This window comes from Primulina tabacum, chromosome 6 (genome assembly GCF_025594145.1).
Source record: "Primulina tabacum isolate GXHZ01 chromosome 6, ASM2559414v2, whole genome shotgun sequence".
NCBI classification, from domain to species: Eukaryota; Viridiplantae; Streptophyta; class Magnoliopsida; order Lamiales; family Gesneriaceae; genus Primulina; species Primulina tabacum.
The window spans coordinates 287,397-306,465 of NC_134555.1; the positions used below are offsets into that span (position 1 = coordinate 287,397).

At 34.1% G+C, this 19,069-nt stretch overlaps 3 protein-coding genes and 1 long non-coding RNA gene across 4 annotated transcripts; 3 read left to right on the forward strand and 1 right to left on the reverse strand.

Annotated features, from left to right (window-relative positions):
* Nucleotides 1-6,144: 6,144 nt before the first annotated feature.
* Nucleotides 6,145-8,939, forward strand: LOC142548395 (S-formylglutathione hydrolase). The gene is given in 8 exon segments (XM_075656685.1): nt 6,145-6,369; nt 6,517-6,634; nt 6,979-7,007; nt 7,009-7,027; nt 7,442-7,638; nt 7,712-7,810; nt 7,913-7,978; nt 8,629-8,939. Coding segments are annotated over 8 exon segments (855 nt in total). The 5' UTR covers nt 6,145-6,222; the 3' UTR covers nt 8,809-8,939.
* A 513-nt stretch (nt 8,940-9,452) lies between these two features.
* LOC142548396 (eukaryotic translation initiation factor 3 subunit E-like) lies at nt 9,453-13,650 on the forward strand. Its single transcript, XM_075656687.1, is given in 10 exon segments — nt 9,453-9,783; nt 10,622-10,776; nt 11,188-11,400; nt 11,402-11,416; nt 11,504-11,625; nt 12,103-12,322; nt 12,554-12,598; nt 12,600-12,697; nt 13,116-13,253; nt 13,392-13,650. Coding segments are annotated over 10 exon segments (1,317 nt in total). The 5' UTR covers nt 9,453-9,572; the 3' UTR covers nt 13,492-13,650.
* Nucleotides 13,651-13,775: 125 nt separating this feature from the next.
* On the reverse strand, nt 13,776-17,555 carry LOC142548397 (cytokinin dehydrogenase 1). Its single transcript, XM_075656688.1, has 5 exons — nt 16,895-17,555; nt 16,605-16,732; nt 16,262-16,522; nt 14,632-14,894; nt 13,776-14,553 (listed from the first exon to the last, which is right to left on the reverse strand). The coding sequence occupies exons 1-5, from the start codon at nt 17,553-17,555 to the stop codon at nt 14,226-14,228; spliced, it is 1,641 nt and encodes a 546-aa protein (XP_075512803.1). The 3' UTR covers nt 13,776-14,225.
* On the forward strand, nt 14,224-17,321 carry LOC142548398 (uncharacterized). Its single transcript, XR_012820963.1, has 5 exons — nt 14,224-14,339; nt 14,454-15,200; nt 16,584-16,713; nt 16,911-17,092; nt 17,184-17,321. It is a non-coding gene; the product is annotated as an uncharacterized LOC142548398 (long non-coding RNA).
* Nucleotides 17,556-19,069: the final 1,514 nt, after the last annotated feature.

Consider the following 19,069-nt stretch of genomic DNA (forward strand, 5'->3'; position numbering starts at 1 on the left):
GACACATTAATAGTTTATGATCGCATGTCACTGTGTGCTTTTATTTTGAATCACAGTAGTCTTAAAATGAAAGAGAGTCGTGAATAACTCGTACCCAGATCGGTTAAAATTCTACTCGAATTCGATATGATATATAGATGCGCTCGAGTCCAGTTTGGATTTTAAATATATTATTTTGTATCCAAGAAAATGAAGCAATTTATCCCCTTAAAAAACACGAACCTACAGTTCTAAAATCGACAATTTTGGTACTAGAATCAATGGTTTTGGTTCCAAGTAAAGATGATTCTGGTTCCTTTGAACTGAAAGTTATTTTCTTAAAAAAAATTATGATAGAAGGGAAATTAACATTACAAAATTACTAATTAATTTTATTATAAAAATAAGAGGTTTGTTGAAAATGAGAGTTGAAAATATTGAAAATTAATGTGTGATGCTGTATGATGTAATTTTTTTGGATTATTTTCAAAGAGATTCTATAAATAGGTCTCTCAACTTATGAAGAAGATATACAATTGAGTGGAGAAATTTTTATAAAAAAAGTATTTAGTTTAATATATTTTGTGAGCTTGAGATTTTATCTTACCGTAAATTTTTATTTTTAACATGTTATCAGCACAAAACTCTAAGGTTCTCCATATTTTCCAAACTTTATAACACAAGAAAAAGTAACAATATTCAAAAGTAAGAATATTTATTTTATTTTTTAATTATTTTGTATTGTGTATATATTTAATATATAATATCATATTATTATATAAAAGAAATCTATGATATCTCATTATAATAATGTGATGTGATTATTTCAATGTTTATAATTTTTATTGTGTTATATAATAATTATATATATATGAATAATGTCACAATATTATATAAAAGAGTTATGACAGCTCATTATAATAATGTGATGTGATATACATAATTATTTAAACATGATTAACATTATATACATCATATTATTACCATAAAATTATGCATATACATATATCTATTTTTTTAAGATTTTGTATTTGTATAAACGGTCAAAAGCGGCTAGTTTTTGCACTATAAATATGATTTCGCAAAAACACATTCAATCACTTCAAACTTACTCTTCCTCCCTAAATATTTTTCTTCATCAATTTTAAGAAGAAGAAAATGATGGTTTTTTCAAGGTTATTTTGTATAATTATTTTGGTTATTACACTCACTAGTCTTGTATTTATCGGAGAATATCCGCCTCACGTTTTTCTTTATTTTTAAGTATGCTTGTACTTATAATTTATCTGTTACTTTGTATTGTTATATTAATAGATTTAGATCTTAACTAATAAAATGCATTGTTATTTTTTTCTAGTACCACCATGTCAAATTTGGCAAAGCTCGAATTCGTTACGCTTCACATTACGGGAAAAAATTACATGTCATGGACTCTCGATGTACAAATGCATCTTGAGTCAATAGGTCTAAATGACCATTAAATAAAATGGTATCTCGTCGTCACAAGAAAAAACAAATGCTACGATATTTTTGCGTCGACATCTTGATGAAGGATTAAAATATGAATATTCATTGAAAAAAATCACATGACTTTATGGAAATGATTAAAGGAAAGATCTGAACATATAAGGAAAGTTATACTTCCGACCGCCTGTGATGAATGTAATACGTTAAGATTCCAAGATTTTAAGAAAGTCAGTTATTACAACTTGGCAATGTATCAAATAATATCGCAATTAAAATTATGTTGGTATGAGGTTACGGAATCTGAAATGCTTGAAAAAATATTTTTCACATTTCACGCATCAAATATAACTCTACAACAACAATATAGAGTGCGTGGATTTGCGAGATATTCTGAATTTATCGCATGTTTTCTTGTGGCAGAAAAGAACAAGGAGCTATTAATGAGAAATCACCAGTCCCAACCCACTGGATCAACAGTATTTCCAGAAGTAAATGTCATAAGTAAAAATGAATTTAAACCTGGAAACCAAAATCAAAGTCGTAGACAGGGTTTTGGTCATGGTCATGGTCGTGGACGTGGAAGTGGCCGTGGTCGTGGTCTTGACCTTGGTTTCGAAAACAATCGAGATAGTTACCTCTATAACTCATCTCAAAAAGGCGTCACGAACCACCTACTAAAAATGCATCATGAGAACATGAGTGTTAATGAAAATCACTCAAAAAGATTTGAATGTTCTTGTTTTAGATGCGACACTCCACGACATTGGTCTCGAATTTGTCGAGCCCTCGAGCACCTTTGTAAGCTCTATAAAGAATCAATAAAGGGAAAAGAAAAAGAGACCAACTTCACTTAACACAGTGATCGTTTGATTCAACTCATTTTGATGTTGTAGATTTTCTGAATGATTTCTCTGAAAATGATCAATATACTGGTGGAATAGAAATGTAACATATTTTATTTTTCATGTACTCTTATGACAATGTTTTATTGTATAATTATGATATGTGATATATTTTTCAATAATTTATATATGTATTGTCAGTAATTTATTCATTGCATATTTTTTTTAAGTTCAACGATGAAAAATGCTATGAACAAAGCTAAACAATGAACTAATCACATGAAAGTTTGCGTACCTGATAGTGATTCAACGCACACTATTCTCCGAGATAAAAGATATTTCTTAGAACTAAAACCAACAAAAACACTGGTGAATACAATATCAGGTCATGTAGAGTTGATTAAATTTTGTGGTAAAACACATTTTTGTTACCTAATGGTACAAAATTTTTTATAAATGATGCTTTGTATTCACCACAATCGAAAAGAAATTTGTTGAGTTTTAATGACATATATTCCCATGAATATGATACTCAGACAATAAATGAAACAAATGAGAAATATATGTGTTTTACCACATATATATCAGGAAAGAAATATGTTGTTAAAAAATTATCAATGGTCCCTACTGGATTGCATTATGTACATATAATTCCAATTGAATCAAACATGATAGTTGATAATTTTTCAATATTAAATAATTGACATGATCAATTAGGACATCCTGGTTCAATAATGATGGGAAGAATTATAGAAAATACACATGGTCATCTGCTGAAAAATCAGAAGATCTTTCAAATTAATAAGTTTAATGTAAAGCATGTTTTCTTGAAAAACTTATAATAATATCATCACCAGTTAAAATCCAAACTGAATCTCCCATATTTCTTGAACGTATTCAGGGTGATATTTGTGGGCCAATTCATCCACCATGTGGACCATTTAGATATTTTACGGTATTAATCGATGCCTCCAGCAGATGGTCACATGTATGTTTATTATCAACTCAGAATGTGGTATTTGCAAGATTAATTGATCAAATAATAAAATTGTGAAATCAATTTCACGATTATACAATCAAGAAAATTAGACTTGATAATACTGATAAATTTAATTCCCAGATTTTCAATGGTTATTGTATGTAAATGAGAATCACTGTTGAACATCATGTCGCTCATGTACATACACAAATGGATTAGCTGAATCGCTGATTAAACGTCTACAACTGATTGATAGACCAATGATTATGAAAACAAATCTCCCTATTTATATATGGAGACATGAATTTTACATTATGCTGCATTAATTCGCATCAGACGCATATCATAAATAATCCACATTGCAGCTTGCATTTGGTAAAGAACCAGACATTTCTCATCTAAGAATTTTTGGATATATGGTATATGTGCCTATTACGCCACCTCAATGAACAAAATTGGGACATCAAAGAAAGATCGGAATTTATATCAATATATGATAGCTCATCAATCATTCGATATCTTGAGCCTCAGACAGGCTATGACACGTTTTGTTGATTGGCATTTTGATGAGAAAATCTTCCCAATGTTAGAGGGATAAAAGAAACATATCGAAAAAAAAATTACATGGTATGTATCATCATTGTTACATCCGGATCCAAGAACTAAAGAATGTGAAAAAGATGATCATAAAATAGAGAATGATATTCCGGCACAAACACATGATGATGAAAAATGTTCCGTTAGAACCACAAACTGACGAGAATCGTGAAATCTCTATCAATTATATCAATATTTGAAAAATATGGAAACGAAATGATATAAAATAAATTAATGAGATATTTTCTTACAATGTGGCATTTGACATCATAAATGACAATGAAGATTACGAACCAAAATCTTTTGGTGAATGTAAAAATCGATAGGACCGGAGAAAATGGAAAAACGACATCCAGGTTGAATTGGATTCGCTAAATAAACATAATGTTTTTGCATCTATAGTTCTTACACCTGGAGATATAAAACATGTTGGCCGTACAAATGGGTTTTTATTCGAAAGCGAAATCAGAATAATGAAATAGTAAGATATAAAGCTCGACTTGTCGCACAATGTTTTTTCAAAGGTCTGGAATTGATTATGAAAAACGTATTCTCCCGTTATAGATGCAATTACGTTTCGTATTTGATTAATTTGACGGTATCTGAAAATTCAGAAATGCATCTTATAGATATTTTTACAGCTTACTTATATGGATCACTCGATAGTAATATATATATGAAAATCCCAGAAAGATTTAAGATGTCTGGAGCACAAAGTTCAAAACCCAAAGAATGTTATTATGTGAAATTGCAAAGATCATTATATGGGTTAAAGCAATCCGGTCGAATGTGATATAATTGGCTAAGTGAACACTTAATGAAAAAAGGATATGAAAACAGTTCAATATGCTCTTGCGTTTTCATTAAGAAAACAATATCCAGATGCATAATTATTGATGTATATGTTGATGATTTAAACATCATTGGAATGAATAAGGAAATTCAAGAAGTTGTGTTGTACTTGCAGGAAGAATTTGAAATAAATTGAAAAAACAAAGTATTGTCTGGGTTTACAAATTGAACAAAAAGAACGTGGAGTATTTGTTCACCAGTCAAATTATACAGAAAATGTCCTTAAACGTTTTAATATAGATAAAGCAAATTCTTTAAGTACTTCAATAGTTGTTAGATCATTAAACATAGAAAAGGTCTATTCCGTCCATGTGAAGATGATGAAGTTATTCTTGGTCCAGAAGTATCATATCTAAGTGTTATTGGTGCCCCTATGTATCTTGTAAATTGTACAAGACCTGATATATAATTTGCTGTAAATGTATTGGTAAAATTTAGCTCATATCAACAAATGGACACTGAAACGGAATTAAACATGTATTCTGTTATCTATGAAGAATGACAGACTTGAGACTTTTGTATTCAATAGAAATCAATCAAAGTATAATTGATTATGCTGATGTTATGTACTTATCTGATCCACACAAAGCACGTTCTCAAACCGAATATGTATTTACTCGTGGAGGCACTGCAATTTCTTGGATTTCACATAAACAAACACTCGTAACAACATCATCAAATCACGCCGAGATTATTGCACTACATGAAGCAAGCCGTGAATGTGTGTGACTAAAATCAATTACCCAACATATCCAAATCTCACGCGGATTATCATTCGACAAGAAACATGTGACATTATATGAAGATAATGCTGCATGTGTTAATGAACAAATGATACATAAAAAACGACATAACTAAACATATTCCCCCTAAGTTTTTCACATTCGCCCAAGAGCTCGAGAAGAATAAAGATATTGATATTCATTACATTCAATCAAGTGAATACCCATCAGATCTCTTCACAAAGACACTTCTTACGATAATATTCAGAAATCATATAACATTGCGATGTGCAATCTACGAAATTTGTGAAGAATCATTCATGTTAACATGAGGGGGAGTTTACTTAACTGCATTGTTTTTTTTCTTTACTATGGTTTTTATCCCAATTAGCTTTTCCCAGTAAAAGTTTTTAACGAAACAATATTAAAAACACGTAATGAAGACAATCATTGTATAATGATAGTCATCACAAGATGAATTGTTGAAAATAAGAGTTGTAAATATTGAAAATTAGTGTGCGATGATAATTATTTTTGGATTATTTTCAAATAATATCTATAAATTGATTTCTCAATTTGTGAAAAAGATATACAATTGAGTGTAATTTTTTTTTATAAAATATATAATTTAATATATTTTATGAATCTGGGTTTTTATTTTATCTAAAAAATTTATTTATAACAAGATTAACCAATATATAATTTTTTAAGTCGGGATAAAATGGTAGGTGACCATAAAAATCTGGAAACATTGGCATTCGAAGAAGAATAGATCTGTGTGAAAATGGAGGGAAGCAATAAGCCTACTGAGATCGGCAGCACTAAAATGTTTGGCGGATACAACAAGAGATTCAAGCACTACAGCCCTACACTGGGATGCTCTATGAATTTCCATGTCTACTTTCCTCCCTCCCTTTCCACCAAATTTCCTGTACGTTTTCCCACTTTTTTTAATTGAAATGGATTTGCTCGTTAATTCGTTGAAATTTTTGTTTTTGTGCATCTGCTTATCGTGGATCTTTCTGGGTTCTTGATTCATGATAATGAAGTTGGATTGCTCTTGTGTCTTTCTCTGTAGGTGCTTTACTGGCTTTCTGGTCTCACATGCACTGATGAGAATTTCATATCCAAGTCTGGTGCTCAACGTGTTGCCTCCAGTGAAGGTGTTGCTCTGATTGTTCCAGATACTTCTCCCAGTAAGTCATTTTGGCTGAAATTTTAAAACTTCCAGTATTGGCCTCCGCAGAATAATTTCATTTGAGCATTTTGTCGATTATGTTGCTGGTGCGCAGAAATGGTACCACTTCTACTATTTTCTGTTATTGGTGTTTAGCTTAGCAATATAGGTGTCCTTTTTCATTGATCAGAACTATTTGTCGAGGTTACTTTGGTTGCATCATTTTCGTTGTGGAGATTCATTATTCAAAACAATATTCTCTCTCTTGTGCATACTCAGAGAGACATCCTTTGCTTTATGTTAAAATTGATGTTCTTCTGAGCTTTATTGTACTAAGAGTGGATAATTTACCTGTTACTTCAGGAGGCTTGAATGTTGAAGGAGAGTCCGACAGGTTGGGACTTTGGCGTAGGTATGCATTATAGATCTATTGGTATATAGATATACTATTATGATAGGTGTCTTGGTTATCTGTACTAGATCTGGCCATGGTTCGGGTTACCCGGACTGGACCCGGCTACGGGCGGTTAAACGGGTCAATAGGTTTGGCCCGGAACCATGACCGTGGTCGGTTACGGTTTTAGGCATTCAAAAACCGTCGAGCCACTAGGTCGGTACCGACCTTAGACAGGCCGCTTACGGTTTTAGCATTTAAAAACCGTCAACCCCGCCGGATTGATCAATCCGGTGGGTTGGCATTATTGTTATTATTTTAAAAAAATTGAGTGAGTTAGCATAGATGTCAATGTTAAAAAACGGCTCAGAGAAGCCTTGGTATTGTTATATATCACAGAGCCGCAAAATATTTTATTCTTTATTGCACCAGGGGCTGGTTTCTATCTCAATGCAACTCAAGACAAGTGGAAAAACTGGCAGATGTATGACTATGTTGTGAAGGAATTGCCAGAGCTTCTCACTGAAAACTTTCCACAGCTAGACACATCTCGGGCATCTATATTTGGTCATTCAATGGGCGGGCATGGTGCACTGACAATTTACTTGAAAAATTTGGACAAATACAAGGTACTTTACATTATTATTTAACATATTTATCTCAATGGTTTTCCTGTTCATGTTTACTTTTACTTTGATTCAGTCCGTATCAGCTTTTGCACCTATTGCCAATCCTATGAATTGTCCTTGGGGCCATAAAGCTTTCTCAGGTTACTTGGGTGGTGAAAAAACTGATTGGGAGGTGTGATCTTTTTAACGCAGCTATATTCTATTTTGAAGTGTATTTCTCCAAATGCTTTTTAGTTTTAAAATTTTAGATGAAAGTGGAACTATCAATTTTCAGGAATATGATGCTACTTTTCTGATATCAAAATTCAACAACGTTTCAGCGACCATTCTAATTGATCAGGTAAAGAGCATAATTTGTCCTCGACTGTGGCTAGGTACTATTGCTTGCAAGTTTGGTGAAACCGATTGAGTGGGCCTGTACTATTCCTTTTCTTTAGAAAGGATCCTAGATAAAAGTTTTAATTAACAAATCCCTATTTAATGCCTTGACTTGGCTAGAACAAATTGGCTTAGCTTTGTTGATTAAAATTTGGAACTCAGATATTTTAAGAAGTTCTAGTCCAATTTATTTAATACCGTCAGTAACTCTGTAAATATGAATACATTTTACAAGCAAACGTCCAACAAGTGCAGCTTCAGATCACGTTCAAAGACTAAACCACAATATACAATTAGACAATTTATGTCCAACTTGAATGTTGTGGCACTCAGAAACTTGGCTCATTGACATTTTTTTGGCCATTCAATTTGTCATGAGTAATGAATTGTGTTTATTCACATATAAGATACATGTTTTGTTCTTGGATTGTAATTTATTCGCATCGTAATGGAAAAGCAATATTTTGGTGACTGATAGTGGGTTGAGTATCACACTTTGAAGGACTGGGTGGAGATGTCGCTGGAAGGCATCCATCTGTTGCTATTTTGGTATTCTGTCTTTCTAGGGAGAGGGCATTCATGTGTTGCTATTTTGAATGTTGTATCTTTTAGGGAGAAGACGATAAATTCATGCATGATCAACTTCAACCGCACAAGTTTGAGGAGGCATGTCGGAAGGCTAACGTTCCTCTTCTCCTGAGGTTGCAGCCCGGTTATGACCACTCATACTTTTTCATCGCTACATTTATAGAGGATCATCTTCACCACCATGCTCAAGCCCTTAAGCTCTAATATTTTGTTGCCAAGTTTCTTGTTTCGGGTGTGATCCAGAACTGACTTAATGGATTGAGGAGATTGTACTTGATACTGTATTTCAGTTATGTGCTTGTTGCCTGCAGTGTGATGAGTTAAATTACACGGTATCCCTACTATTATAAAATAAAATACCTAACATTGAACCGTAGTTATGATTTGCGATTATTTATAATGAGAGGTTCTTACAATAACTAATTTTGGTATAGTTGGCATTCTCATTATTTTTTAAACTTTTTTCACATTTTAAAGGACTAAAGATTAATAATTATATTTAGAATTATTTAAAATATTCCATCATTTATAAATTATAATTTTATATTATTTATTTATAATGCGTATTTTTGTAAATAAATCTTTTAATTTTTTGCTAACAAAAATTAAAATATATTAATTTATATTGTATCAATTATTTTACACGTGACCAGAATATTGATTTGACCACTTTGTAAAAGTTTCAGTGATTAAGTTGTGTAATTTTATAATCAGAGAACGGTCATTATATAAAAAGTATTTGGCCTCCTTCAATGCTAAACAAATAATATAGGGATTCAAATTATATTAATCAAAACTTTCGACCCTAAATTTAATATAGATATGAATTATTATATTTTATCCCAAATTTTCCGAATCCAAATCCGAAAGCTATTCCCTCAAAGAAGAAATTCGAAACCCTAACTAACTTGTGTGGTTACAGGAACAGCGACACAGCAACGCATACTTTGAAGGTCCACCAAGAATTCATGGCCGCGAAATACGACCTGACGCAACGCATTGCGCCGCAGCTTGACCGTCATTTGGTGTTCCCTCTACTTGAGTTTTTACAGGAGAGAGGATTGTACCCTGAGGAGGATATTTTGAAGGCGAAAATCCAGCTGCTTAACCACACAAACATGGTCGATTATGCCATGGACATACACAAGTCACTCTATCGATCTGAAGATGTTCCACAAGGTATGATTTTTATGTTTCGCCGTCAATATATACCTCAGACCAGAGAGAATTAGGGTCGGGGGGAGGGAGAGGGTTAGCGGATTTTGGTATGAGTGAACGAAAGCGGTTTAATCTTCGTTCAGATGGATTTTATGACAGAGAATTGTGAGTGCTGAAATTTAGTACCTGATTTTCTATGCTTTGATATATATTTTTTACTATGCCATGGATGTCTTTTATGTGCTAATAATTGTTATTTTAAATTCGTTGCAGTTTTTTACTTTTCTCCATGTTCTGGCTTTATTTCTTGGGGTTTTGACATCGATTTGCTTTTTTCGTCCTTTTTTGTTAGAGATTGAGCCTAACGCTACATAAATCTATCCAAAAAAATTATCGATGGTGAACTTTGTTCTTTTTTTCTCTGGAGGATATTTCCTCGAAAATTCTAAATGAACAGGACCACACGCAACAGATACTCACAATACAACTGGAGAGAGCAGGGCCCCAGCCTCTCGAATGGGAAAAAGTTCAAATTGCATGTGAAGTCTTTAGAAATGCAAGTTACAGCATTAAAATTAAACGGCCTTCTCATCTGCGCCCTCACGCGTCCTTAGATAAAATTTATTAACCCGCTCTGAATCTAAATTATTGTTCCTGCATTTTTTGTTTTGTTCTTTTCGGAACTGGAACTTATTGTATATTTAATGCATATCGTTTTGTCTGGGAATCAGGTATAAATTCTTTATACTTGTGCTGTTGTGAATTGTTATTATAGGATTTACATTTTATGATAAAATGTTCTGCAGTCTGTGCTTGACTGATCTGTCATTAACTGGATTTGCGTTTTTCCATGGTTTAGAAATGGTGGGTAGAAGAGCTGAGGTGGTGGGTGGGTTGAAGTCATTGGAAGAGGCTGCAGCTCCCATAGTTACCTTTCTGCAGAATCCTAATGCTGTTCAGGAACTGAGAGCTGACAAACAGCACAATCTTCGGATGCTCAACGATCGCTATCAGGTTGATTTTTAACTTTTGCGTAATTGTGGTTATCTTGCTTCAGTGGATGTAAGCATTTAATTATCATGCTGGTTGGATGTTCACCCCAATCTTAACATCCCCGATTTATGTCATTGATGTGAGATTTAAATTCTCAAATTTAGAGATGTTTTTGTTGTGCGGTGGACGACCTCTTTACCGTACTCATAAGTGAAAACTTGCTTTCAGAGTTTGTATGGGAATTGATTTATTTTCTACTTCATAATCTGAATTACACTTATATTTCTATTTATTGGATCGGTGAATCATGAATGGTTTATGTGATATTGTTATGTTATGGAATGTATAGTGAGATTAATGGAATTTACATTGTTCGGACCTTATCATGAACCTTTAAGGTATTTGATTAACCTTGTGTTTCTTGTTTCCCAGATTGGTCCAAAGCAGATAGGAGCACTGTATAAGTATGCCAAATTTCAGTTTGAGTGTGGCAACTACTCTGGTGCTGCTGATTATTTGTATCAGTACAGGGGCTTGAGTACGGACACGGACAAGAGTACAAGTGCATTATGGGGAAAACTAGCAGCAGAGATATTGATGCAGAACTGGGATGTTGCACTGGAGGAGCTCAACCGCCTGAAGGAAAGTAATTGACTCTAAGGTTGCTATAACTGCCATCTAAACTATTAGCTTGCGTGGCTACCCTTGTTTGATACAGGATATTGAATTTGTTCTTCATGTCTTGCAGAGTTTCTGTTCTCCATTAAATCAAGTACAAAGTAGAGTGTGGCTATTGCATTGGAGTCTGTTCATCTTCTTCAATCATGACAATGGAAGAACCCTGATTATTGATTTGTTCAACCAGGACAAGTATGACTCTGGAACTTATTTGCATCCCCATCTTTTGTTTTATTTGGTCTGGTGATGTTAGAAGATGAGTATGTTACTTCTCAGAAACTATTATTTCAGTTGTCTAATTTCACCTAGAGATATCGAAGGAGGAGGTGGTATCGTTCTTGTTATTATTACTGTGGTTCATCTTGTTATTATTACTGTGTTTGAACCAGAAAAAAAATCATAATGCTAGAATTATTGGCATGTGATAACCGTTAGATATGGACTCCCTCCCCTCCTACACCAAAAAACATTACCTGCCTATATTCTAATGTTTTGGTCAAGAACTCAAATTTTACCCGACAACTTGCATATATATTACCATCCTTCCTGCCAAGCATCACGCTTTTTTGGGATGCCATATTTTATGATGGTACCTGATGTGACATTGATTTGTTCCCTCTATCTAACCCAGAATTCTTCAAGCATTTCTAAATGACAAATCTCTTTCAGGTATTTGAATGCCATTCAAACAAATGCTCCTCATCTTCTACGTTACCTGGCAACTGCTTTCATCGTCAACAAAAGGAGGCGGACTCAACTTAAAGATTTCATCAAGGTTATTCAGCAAGAGCAGTATTCTTATGAAGATCCAATCACAGAGTTTTTGGCATGTTTATATGTCAACTATGACTTTGATGGGGCTCAAAGAAAGATGAAAGAGTGTGAAGAAGTAAGCTTCTTAACTGTAAATAGTTCCACTGCCAGATGAACTGTTTTTTAGATATTTCTGATCTCTGTGTTACTATCCTGCTAAGCGCAGTAATCCAGTGCTATTGAGTCGGCAGGTCTTTACTTTTTGGTTTGAGTTGACAGATCTTTGCCTTTTATTTTAACATGATCGTGAGTTGGTTGTCATTGAGTATCCATGTTTATATGGCTAAATATTATTATCATGTTGCAGGCAATCCTAAATGATCCATTCCTTGGTAAACGCGTCGAGGAAGGAAAATTTTACAACTGTTCCATTAAGAGATGAGTTCCTTGATAATGCTCGACTTTTCATTTTTGAGACCTTCTGTTGCATTCATCAGCGCATTGACATGGGGTATGTGCCTGACATTATTTCTAGGACAGCAAAATTTATGCCACAGAAATCTTGCCTCCCCAATTCGCCACATACTCACGCATATGAAGCCCCTCTGTGTGTTTATGATGTTTTTCTATATTGTGAATATAATTGGCCACCAAATCTTAATGGTTGATAACAAATAGCTTGATTGATACCTAATTGATGCCTAAGTGCGGCTTTGGTGCTTTCTGATCTTATGATTGTCGTGTTTCAAGATGCAAACATATTTTTCTCCTGGTTATTAAGAGTCTGAGTATCTTATTTGTGTTAAAAAGTCATTCTGTTTAATATGCATCCGTGCTGAAGTGCCAGCATATTGTTATGGCATTGACTCTTTTTTCGTAGTTGAATGAATTTGGACCAGTTTAAGTTACTACTTGGTGCTGTTTGACAGTGTGCTTGCTGAGAAACTGAATTTGAACTATGAGGAGGCATATAGATGGATAGTGAATCTCATAAAGACTTCAAAATTTGTTGCCAAGATCGATTCCAAGACCGGAACATTCACAATGGAACCGAATTTTCCCAATGTGTAAGTACACTAATGCAAATCATATTGTGACAATAACTGTTTAGACTTAATTTTGGCAGTCAAGATCTTGTCAATGCTATATTTCGTGTACAAAGATAAAATAACTCAAGCGAAACTAAGGCTATTTTTGACTTTCAGGTATGAACAACTTATTGACCAAACTAAAGCACTTTCAGGGCACACTTATAAATTAGTAACCCAGCTCCTGGAACATGCTCAGGCTCAAACTGCTCGGTAGATTGTGTCCCCAGCATCGGGTGTTGATTTTGATCCGTAGTAATTTAGTTTTTATTTCTCCCAGAGTTTGATCAAGTACCCTTTTTATTGATCTCGAATTTTTATTTTATCAAGAAATTCAACAGTTTTAAATATGAATTTTTCGTATTTTCACAAGCTAGCTGATGGACCGGGATCCTGACCGCAAGAATTGTGTTTATTTTTTGGATACTGGTGCATATTTAATAAATAGTTTAATTTAATAATATAAGACCAAACAAGCAAAAGAAACATGAATAACGCTGATACTATACAAATCTATCAATCATCGAAAGAAGGTTTAAATACAAAAATTTTAGTAATCAACAAGATCGGAGAGTGTAGTGGTATAAACATATACACAAGCTACAGAAGAGTGATCTCCATTTTCACTGGTTGAGCTCCATTGTCTCTCCATATCTTCGCGGATGTTCGTTCCATTTATTTTGATTTTTGAGTTTTATTGCTCAAATTCGCCTACTTGGCTTGGTATTTCGAGTTCGCATGATTGCAAAATGATTGATAATATAATATTAAAATAGGAAATCGTAGCATTTGCTTGAATATTCTCTCAGTTTGCTTTGGAGATGTGTTAAATTATGGGTGGTTCTGAGAAACATGATGCGATGCGCAGAGTGGTAATATTGTAAAAGCACATTTTTTGAGACAGAAAGTACAAAACATTTACACTTTTATGTCTCTATATTTACCTGTGAATCATTGCCGTGTCAAGGAATCAGCTCTTGAGAAGATTTTTTGTCCAGGTGCCAGGATTGCAAAGGGATCATACGTGAATTTTCTTTTGCTGAAATCTTCCCACTGAGTTCCAAAGTGAGCTTTCCACTCTGCTTTAGTGTTATAATGGGGCAAATATTGTTTTACTCCGAGTCGCTGTTTTTCACACAACTCTAAAATTTTGTTGCTTTGAGCCAAAATATATTCCAGACTATCGTTTCCCCTAGAAGATGGCATTGCTGAAGCTAGGAAGGCAACTAGGTAGAAAATGTCCTCCTCCGGTGTAATCATGGATGTTCGTGTTTTCCATCTGTGGCAAAGAATGAGTTTATATTATATTGATTGTGGTTTGGATGGGAAGGTTACTGCGTATTCTAGAGATCAGTACCTTGATTTGTTGACGGGATAGATAAGGACAGGACCATTGCTTGTATCCTTTACGATGTTTCCGAAAACTTGTTGGGCGAACTCATGAATCCTACTCCTAGGAATAAGAAGATTTAGCCAAGGGTGTGGAACCTCCCACAGTCCTTTTTCCCGAAGTTTTATTTCCGACGTGTGCACTCTGTCCAGGAAATCTGTGTAAGGGACTTCTGACCAGAAGAGAGTGGACTTGATGTAATTCAATTTTGATAAGAGGGTATCCACGTCCTGCATAGTGAGGTCTCGGAAATCAATTAATAATCAATCAAATTAGCTAAAATATTTTATGTATTTACATAAAAGATAACGAAGACCCAAGTACATTGAAGAAATAGGAGGAGAGAATTTTATTTCTCTTTAGACTTCGTAACTTGATACATATAGATAATATAAGAGAAACAGAAATAAACCTTTCCATCTAAAGGACCACCGAACGCTACAAACAAAGAAAAGTTTGAAAAAGATTTGGGATAGACATAAAATTGCTGCTTCTGGTTAAACCTTTGTCCGGTGTCATCCCACATAGCCTATCAGGTAAGGAAAGATGATTGTTGTTAATTAGGTTTGTGTTGTTTTCTATTTTAAGTTTTGGGGATTTTGGTTGGTTGATATTTGCATTGATTATTTTGATACATACTGGAACATGGAATGAGAATTTAAGGGGAAGGGGAATTTTGAAAGCTGTAACAATTACTTCTGTTTTGTTTTCTTGAATTTATGCAACTGTAATTAGTTGAAGTGAGGAAAAGACGAACAAACTTAAGCTGAAAATTGTTGAAACTTGTAAATTTCTTGTAACAAGCAAGTAGTTGTAACATCTAAATATCTAATGAAGGATTAAGATTTGGAATTTGAAAATAAATTGTGTTCTGTCCTTTCTTTCCTTTTTATTTGAATATTTCCTTCCAGTATATATTGTCAGCTAATTGTCAGTGGATGATGTATCTGTCTGGTTTTCAGTGTTGGTTGTTGGATGATGTATCCTACCTTTGATTTGTGGATATGATCAGTAATGACAAACAGATGACTTATCTGGTCTAGATCTATTGATGTTTAGACAGTTGGTTATGACAGATTGTTTGTGATTATTGATTTAAGAAAATGTGAAATATTATAAATGGTTTTATTTCATATGTTATTTGGTTTATAATGAGTTGAGATGAGATAGTTGGAGATTTTCAATAATATTGTTTATGTTTGATTAAATTTCTAATGATGATTGATGTACTGGTCGTTTTTGGGACAGGGAAACATGAGCTTGTAATAAAAAGCAGCAGGGTAGACCTTGTTTTACTTACTGAACGTTTAATTTTAAAAAAACGTAATTTTTTAAAAACATAACGTAGCGGTGCATGTAAATTATCATAGGTCGTTTTAGTTCAAGAATTATGATTCGATTTCTAGAATTTGTTGATATTTGAAGTCGTAATTCAGTCGAGATATAGCTACTCCGTGGTTTGAATTTTTTTTTGAAAATGTGACAATAAGTTTTAAGAGTGAGATTAAATCTCCAGGCCCCAACGTGCATGCTCAAATAGAGTTGAGCACGTTAGCATCTTCTGGCCGATAAATGAATAAGGATTAAAAACTCTCACCTGATCAATGTTCTCGGACCCTTCTGGATTGAAGTATTTTGCAACTTCCAGGCAAAATAGAATCTTTCCTTCTGAAGAGAACTGGCTTGCCTGAACATGGTCTTTTGGTTTGAAAGACGATCTCCAGTAATTTAGTAAACCAGTTCTGTTAATGATAACAAACCCTTCTATATAATCAAAAGTGTTTTCTGAAGATATTAGATGCTCTTGATCTTTGGTGAATGCAGAGAAGTCTGAATAAAGTGCTCTGATCCATTTAACCTGAGAAATGACAGTTTATTAGGTCACAGACTAATGTCTTAGGTATTAACTTTGATCGTAGTAATGCTTGACGTATAATGACCTTTCTGGGGGCTACCTCCAAGGCAATTCTAGCCTGGGTGATGATCCCAAATTGTCCTAGTCCTCCGAGTACAGCATGGAAGAGCTCAGCATTCTGATCTTCTGAACAGGTTACTACTTCTCCTCTGCCTGTGCAAATATTAAAGTTAGTGTCTTTTGTTTTTTAAATTTGCAGGACATGTAACTGCCCATATTCTAATTATTTATTTGAAATGCCTTTTATCTTTCTTAAATACACATGTCAAAACTAACTTTAACCATCTTAACACTGTGCATGTACGGATGAAAAACCTGTGACCACTTTCAGTTCGTAGACATTGTTGATCTGCGGTCCATGTCGGAACGCCTGTCCACTAACTCCAGCATTTGATAGTGTACCCCCAACTGTGAGATGAAGATAATCAGTCCATGATTTTGGTGCCATCCCGTGTTTAAGACTCTCGTGCAGAATATTAATCCATAGCTCTCCAGCTGAGACATCAACATATGGTAGTTTTCCATCGTGAAAACTCATTTTCGGCACCTGAAGCGATTCCATAATAATAACAACACCTCGATATGCTTGTGCTTGGCCTTGTAGGGAGTGACCACGGCCTCTGGCAGCAACTGTTAGCTCTGAAGTCAAACTCATATGGAAAATACACTTTATCATGGAAGAAATATCAGAAACCGATTGTGGGTATAACACTGCATATGGCATGATATGGTATCTATTGCCAAAGTCCCTTGCTGCATGTTCAATACCATCAAAGCTTAGGTTCCCATCAAGTGTCATCTTTTCTAGTGATGAATGTATGACTGATGGAACTGAGTGAAGAGATGCTGTGGGGGTGACAAAAGGCTGGTTGGAGCAAAGGTGCTCTCTATTGACTGTGAAGCCAAGTACAAAAACTAAAATAAGCCTTTGGGCTATATTTTTCAGCTGAAAGAAATTTTGAGGTTGTGCAGTCATCGTCTCCTTTTAGTTCCTTGAAGATAAGAAAGAACAGAAACTGTTCTTGTATAGTCTACTCTTTCTATGTGAGCAAACCAAGTAGATAAATGATGATATGCTGAGATTGGAAGAAAATTTATAGAGCCTTGTGAAGAAATCTCGTGGATTGAGTGCATACAGTGGTCTATTGCAAGCAAAAAGTGTTCTGAGAAATTTTCTAGCAACTCTTTAAACCCGAGCGGAGATTTATACACAGCAACAAGAAGACTTACTGATACCATTACTTTATCAATTTAACTGCCACCTTTTTATTTTCTTGTCACTGTTTTGTAGATTTTATTTGTTTTTATCAAATATATTTGTGCACTTGGACCAACCTACAAACTATTCACATTTTAGGAACTTTATTACCAGATGATTCTATGTAATTATAGTTCTATGTAATTATAGTTCATGTACTGTATGTCAGGCAAGGAATCCTGGATTAGATAATTACTAATATTTGGCCTAATTATCAGAATCAATGGCAATGTGATAACTACCCAAACACTGTGTTTTTTTTATTAGAGGAGGGCAGGGGTTTTTTCGCTACCACCCAGGCTTCTCCCAGCACCACAAGTGGTGTGGCACTTGTTTGAAGTGTTGAAATCTCTCTTCAAATTCTCATAACCGCGTGATATTTTAATGTACTTTATTTGTTTTCATTTGCATGTTTGTATTTTAAAGAGAAAATCATTTAATTAAATTATTGCTGGCGAGTTGAAGCTTTGGGCGGCCCCTACCAGATTTCAGTGCAGTAAGAGGCAGAAAGTCTGTTTCCTTTTCTATCTCTGAACCTTCTTTGCCGATGTAAGTGTTGCTTACCTTTTTGCGAAAAGTAACTTAAAAGGCGGACAAAATCCTTCTGCATTGATTCAACTGAAAAATAGGCCATCATTTATTACATTCCCGTTCATGACTACGTTAATTGGATGTTTAATTTTGTCTTTGTACCTTGATCAATATATTGTAGAGTCTCTTTGATATTCGATTGAACGGCATTATTTGTTCCAAGTTGGTATAAATGTTCACCTTTGATACGATTGGATCAGTCCTGTTTGCCTCCAGGGGAATAATTCACGGTGCTTTATTTCATCTTCATGTGATTTTCATATTTGAGAACATTTTTGTACATGGACTCAGAAAAAATCTGCTGTAAATATTACCTTCATTGTGATGGATGATTGGTGCCTGACCTGAGATTATGGTGGATGAAAATAATTTCAGTCGCCCACTTCCTTTTGACCATACATGAGAAATGATCATATAGTTAAATCTTTGAAGTGCGAGGTTAATCATCATCGTTTGACCGTTTACATTATCCTACTTATTTTTTCTTGTCAAAGCACTATCCATGTATCTAGGTTTTATTTCAGCAAGAAAATGTGTTCTTTTCTTGGATAGGATTTGAAGATACGAGTGGGAAGGAGATATTGCTTAAGTACCATGTTTTTTCTTTATAATGATTTCAATACATTGATGTTGACATATGA

Bases quoted from the DNA above. Each gene is read 5' to 3' on its own strand.
- LOC142548397 (XM_075656688.1), bottom strand. From the start codon at position 17,555: ATGACTGCACAACCTCAAAATTTCTTTCAGCTGAAAAATATAGCCCAA. The intron at 16,523-16,604 runs GTCATTATACGT...GTCATTTCTCAG, and splicing joins TGGAGGTAGCCCCCAGAAAG to GTTAAATGGATCAGAGCACT. The intron at 14,554-14,631 runs GTACTGATCTCT...TCTTTGCCACAG, and splicing joins TATCCCGTCAACAAATCAAG to ATGGAAAACACGAACATCCA.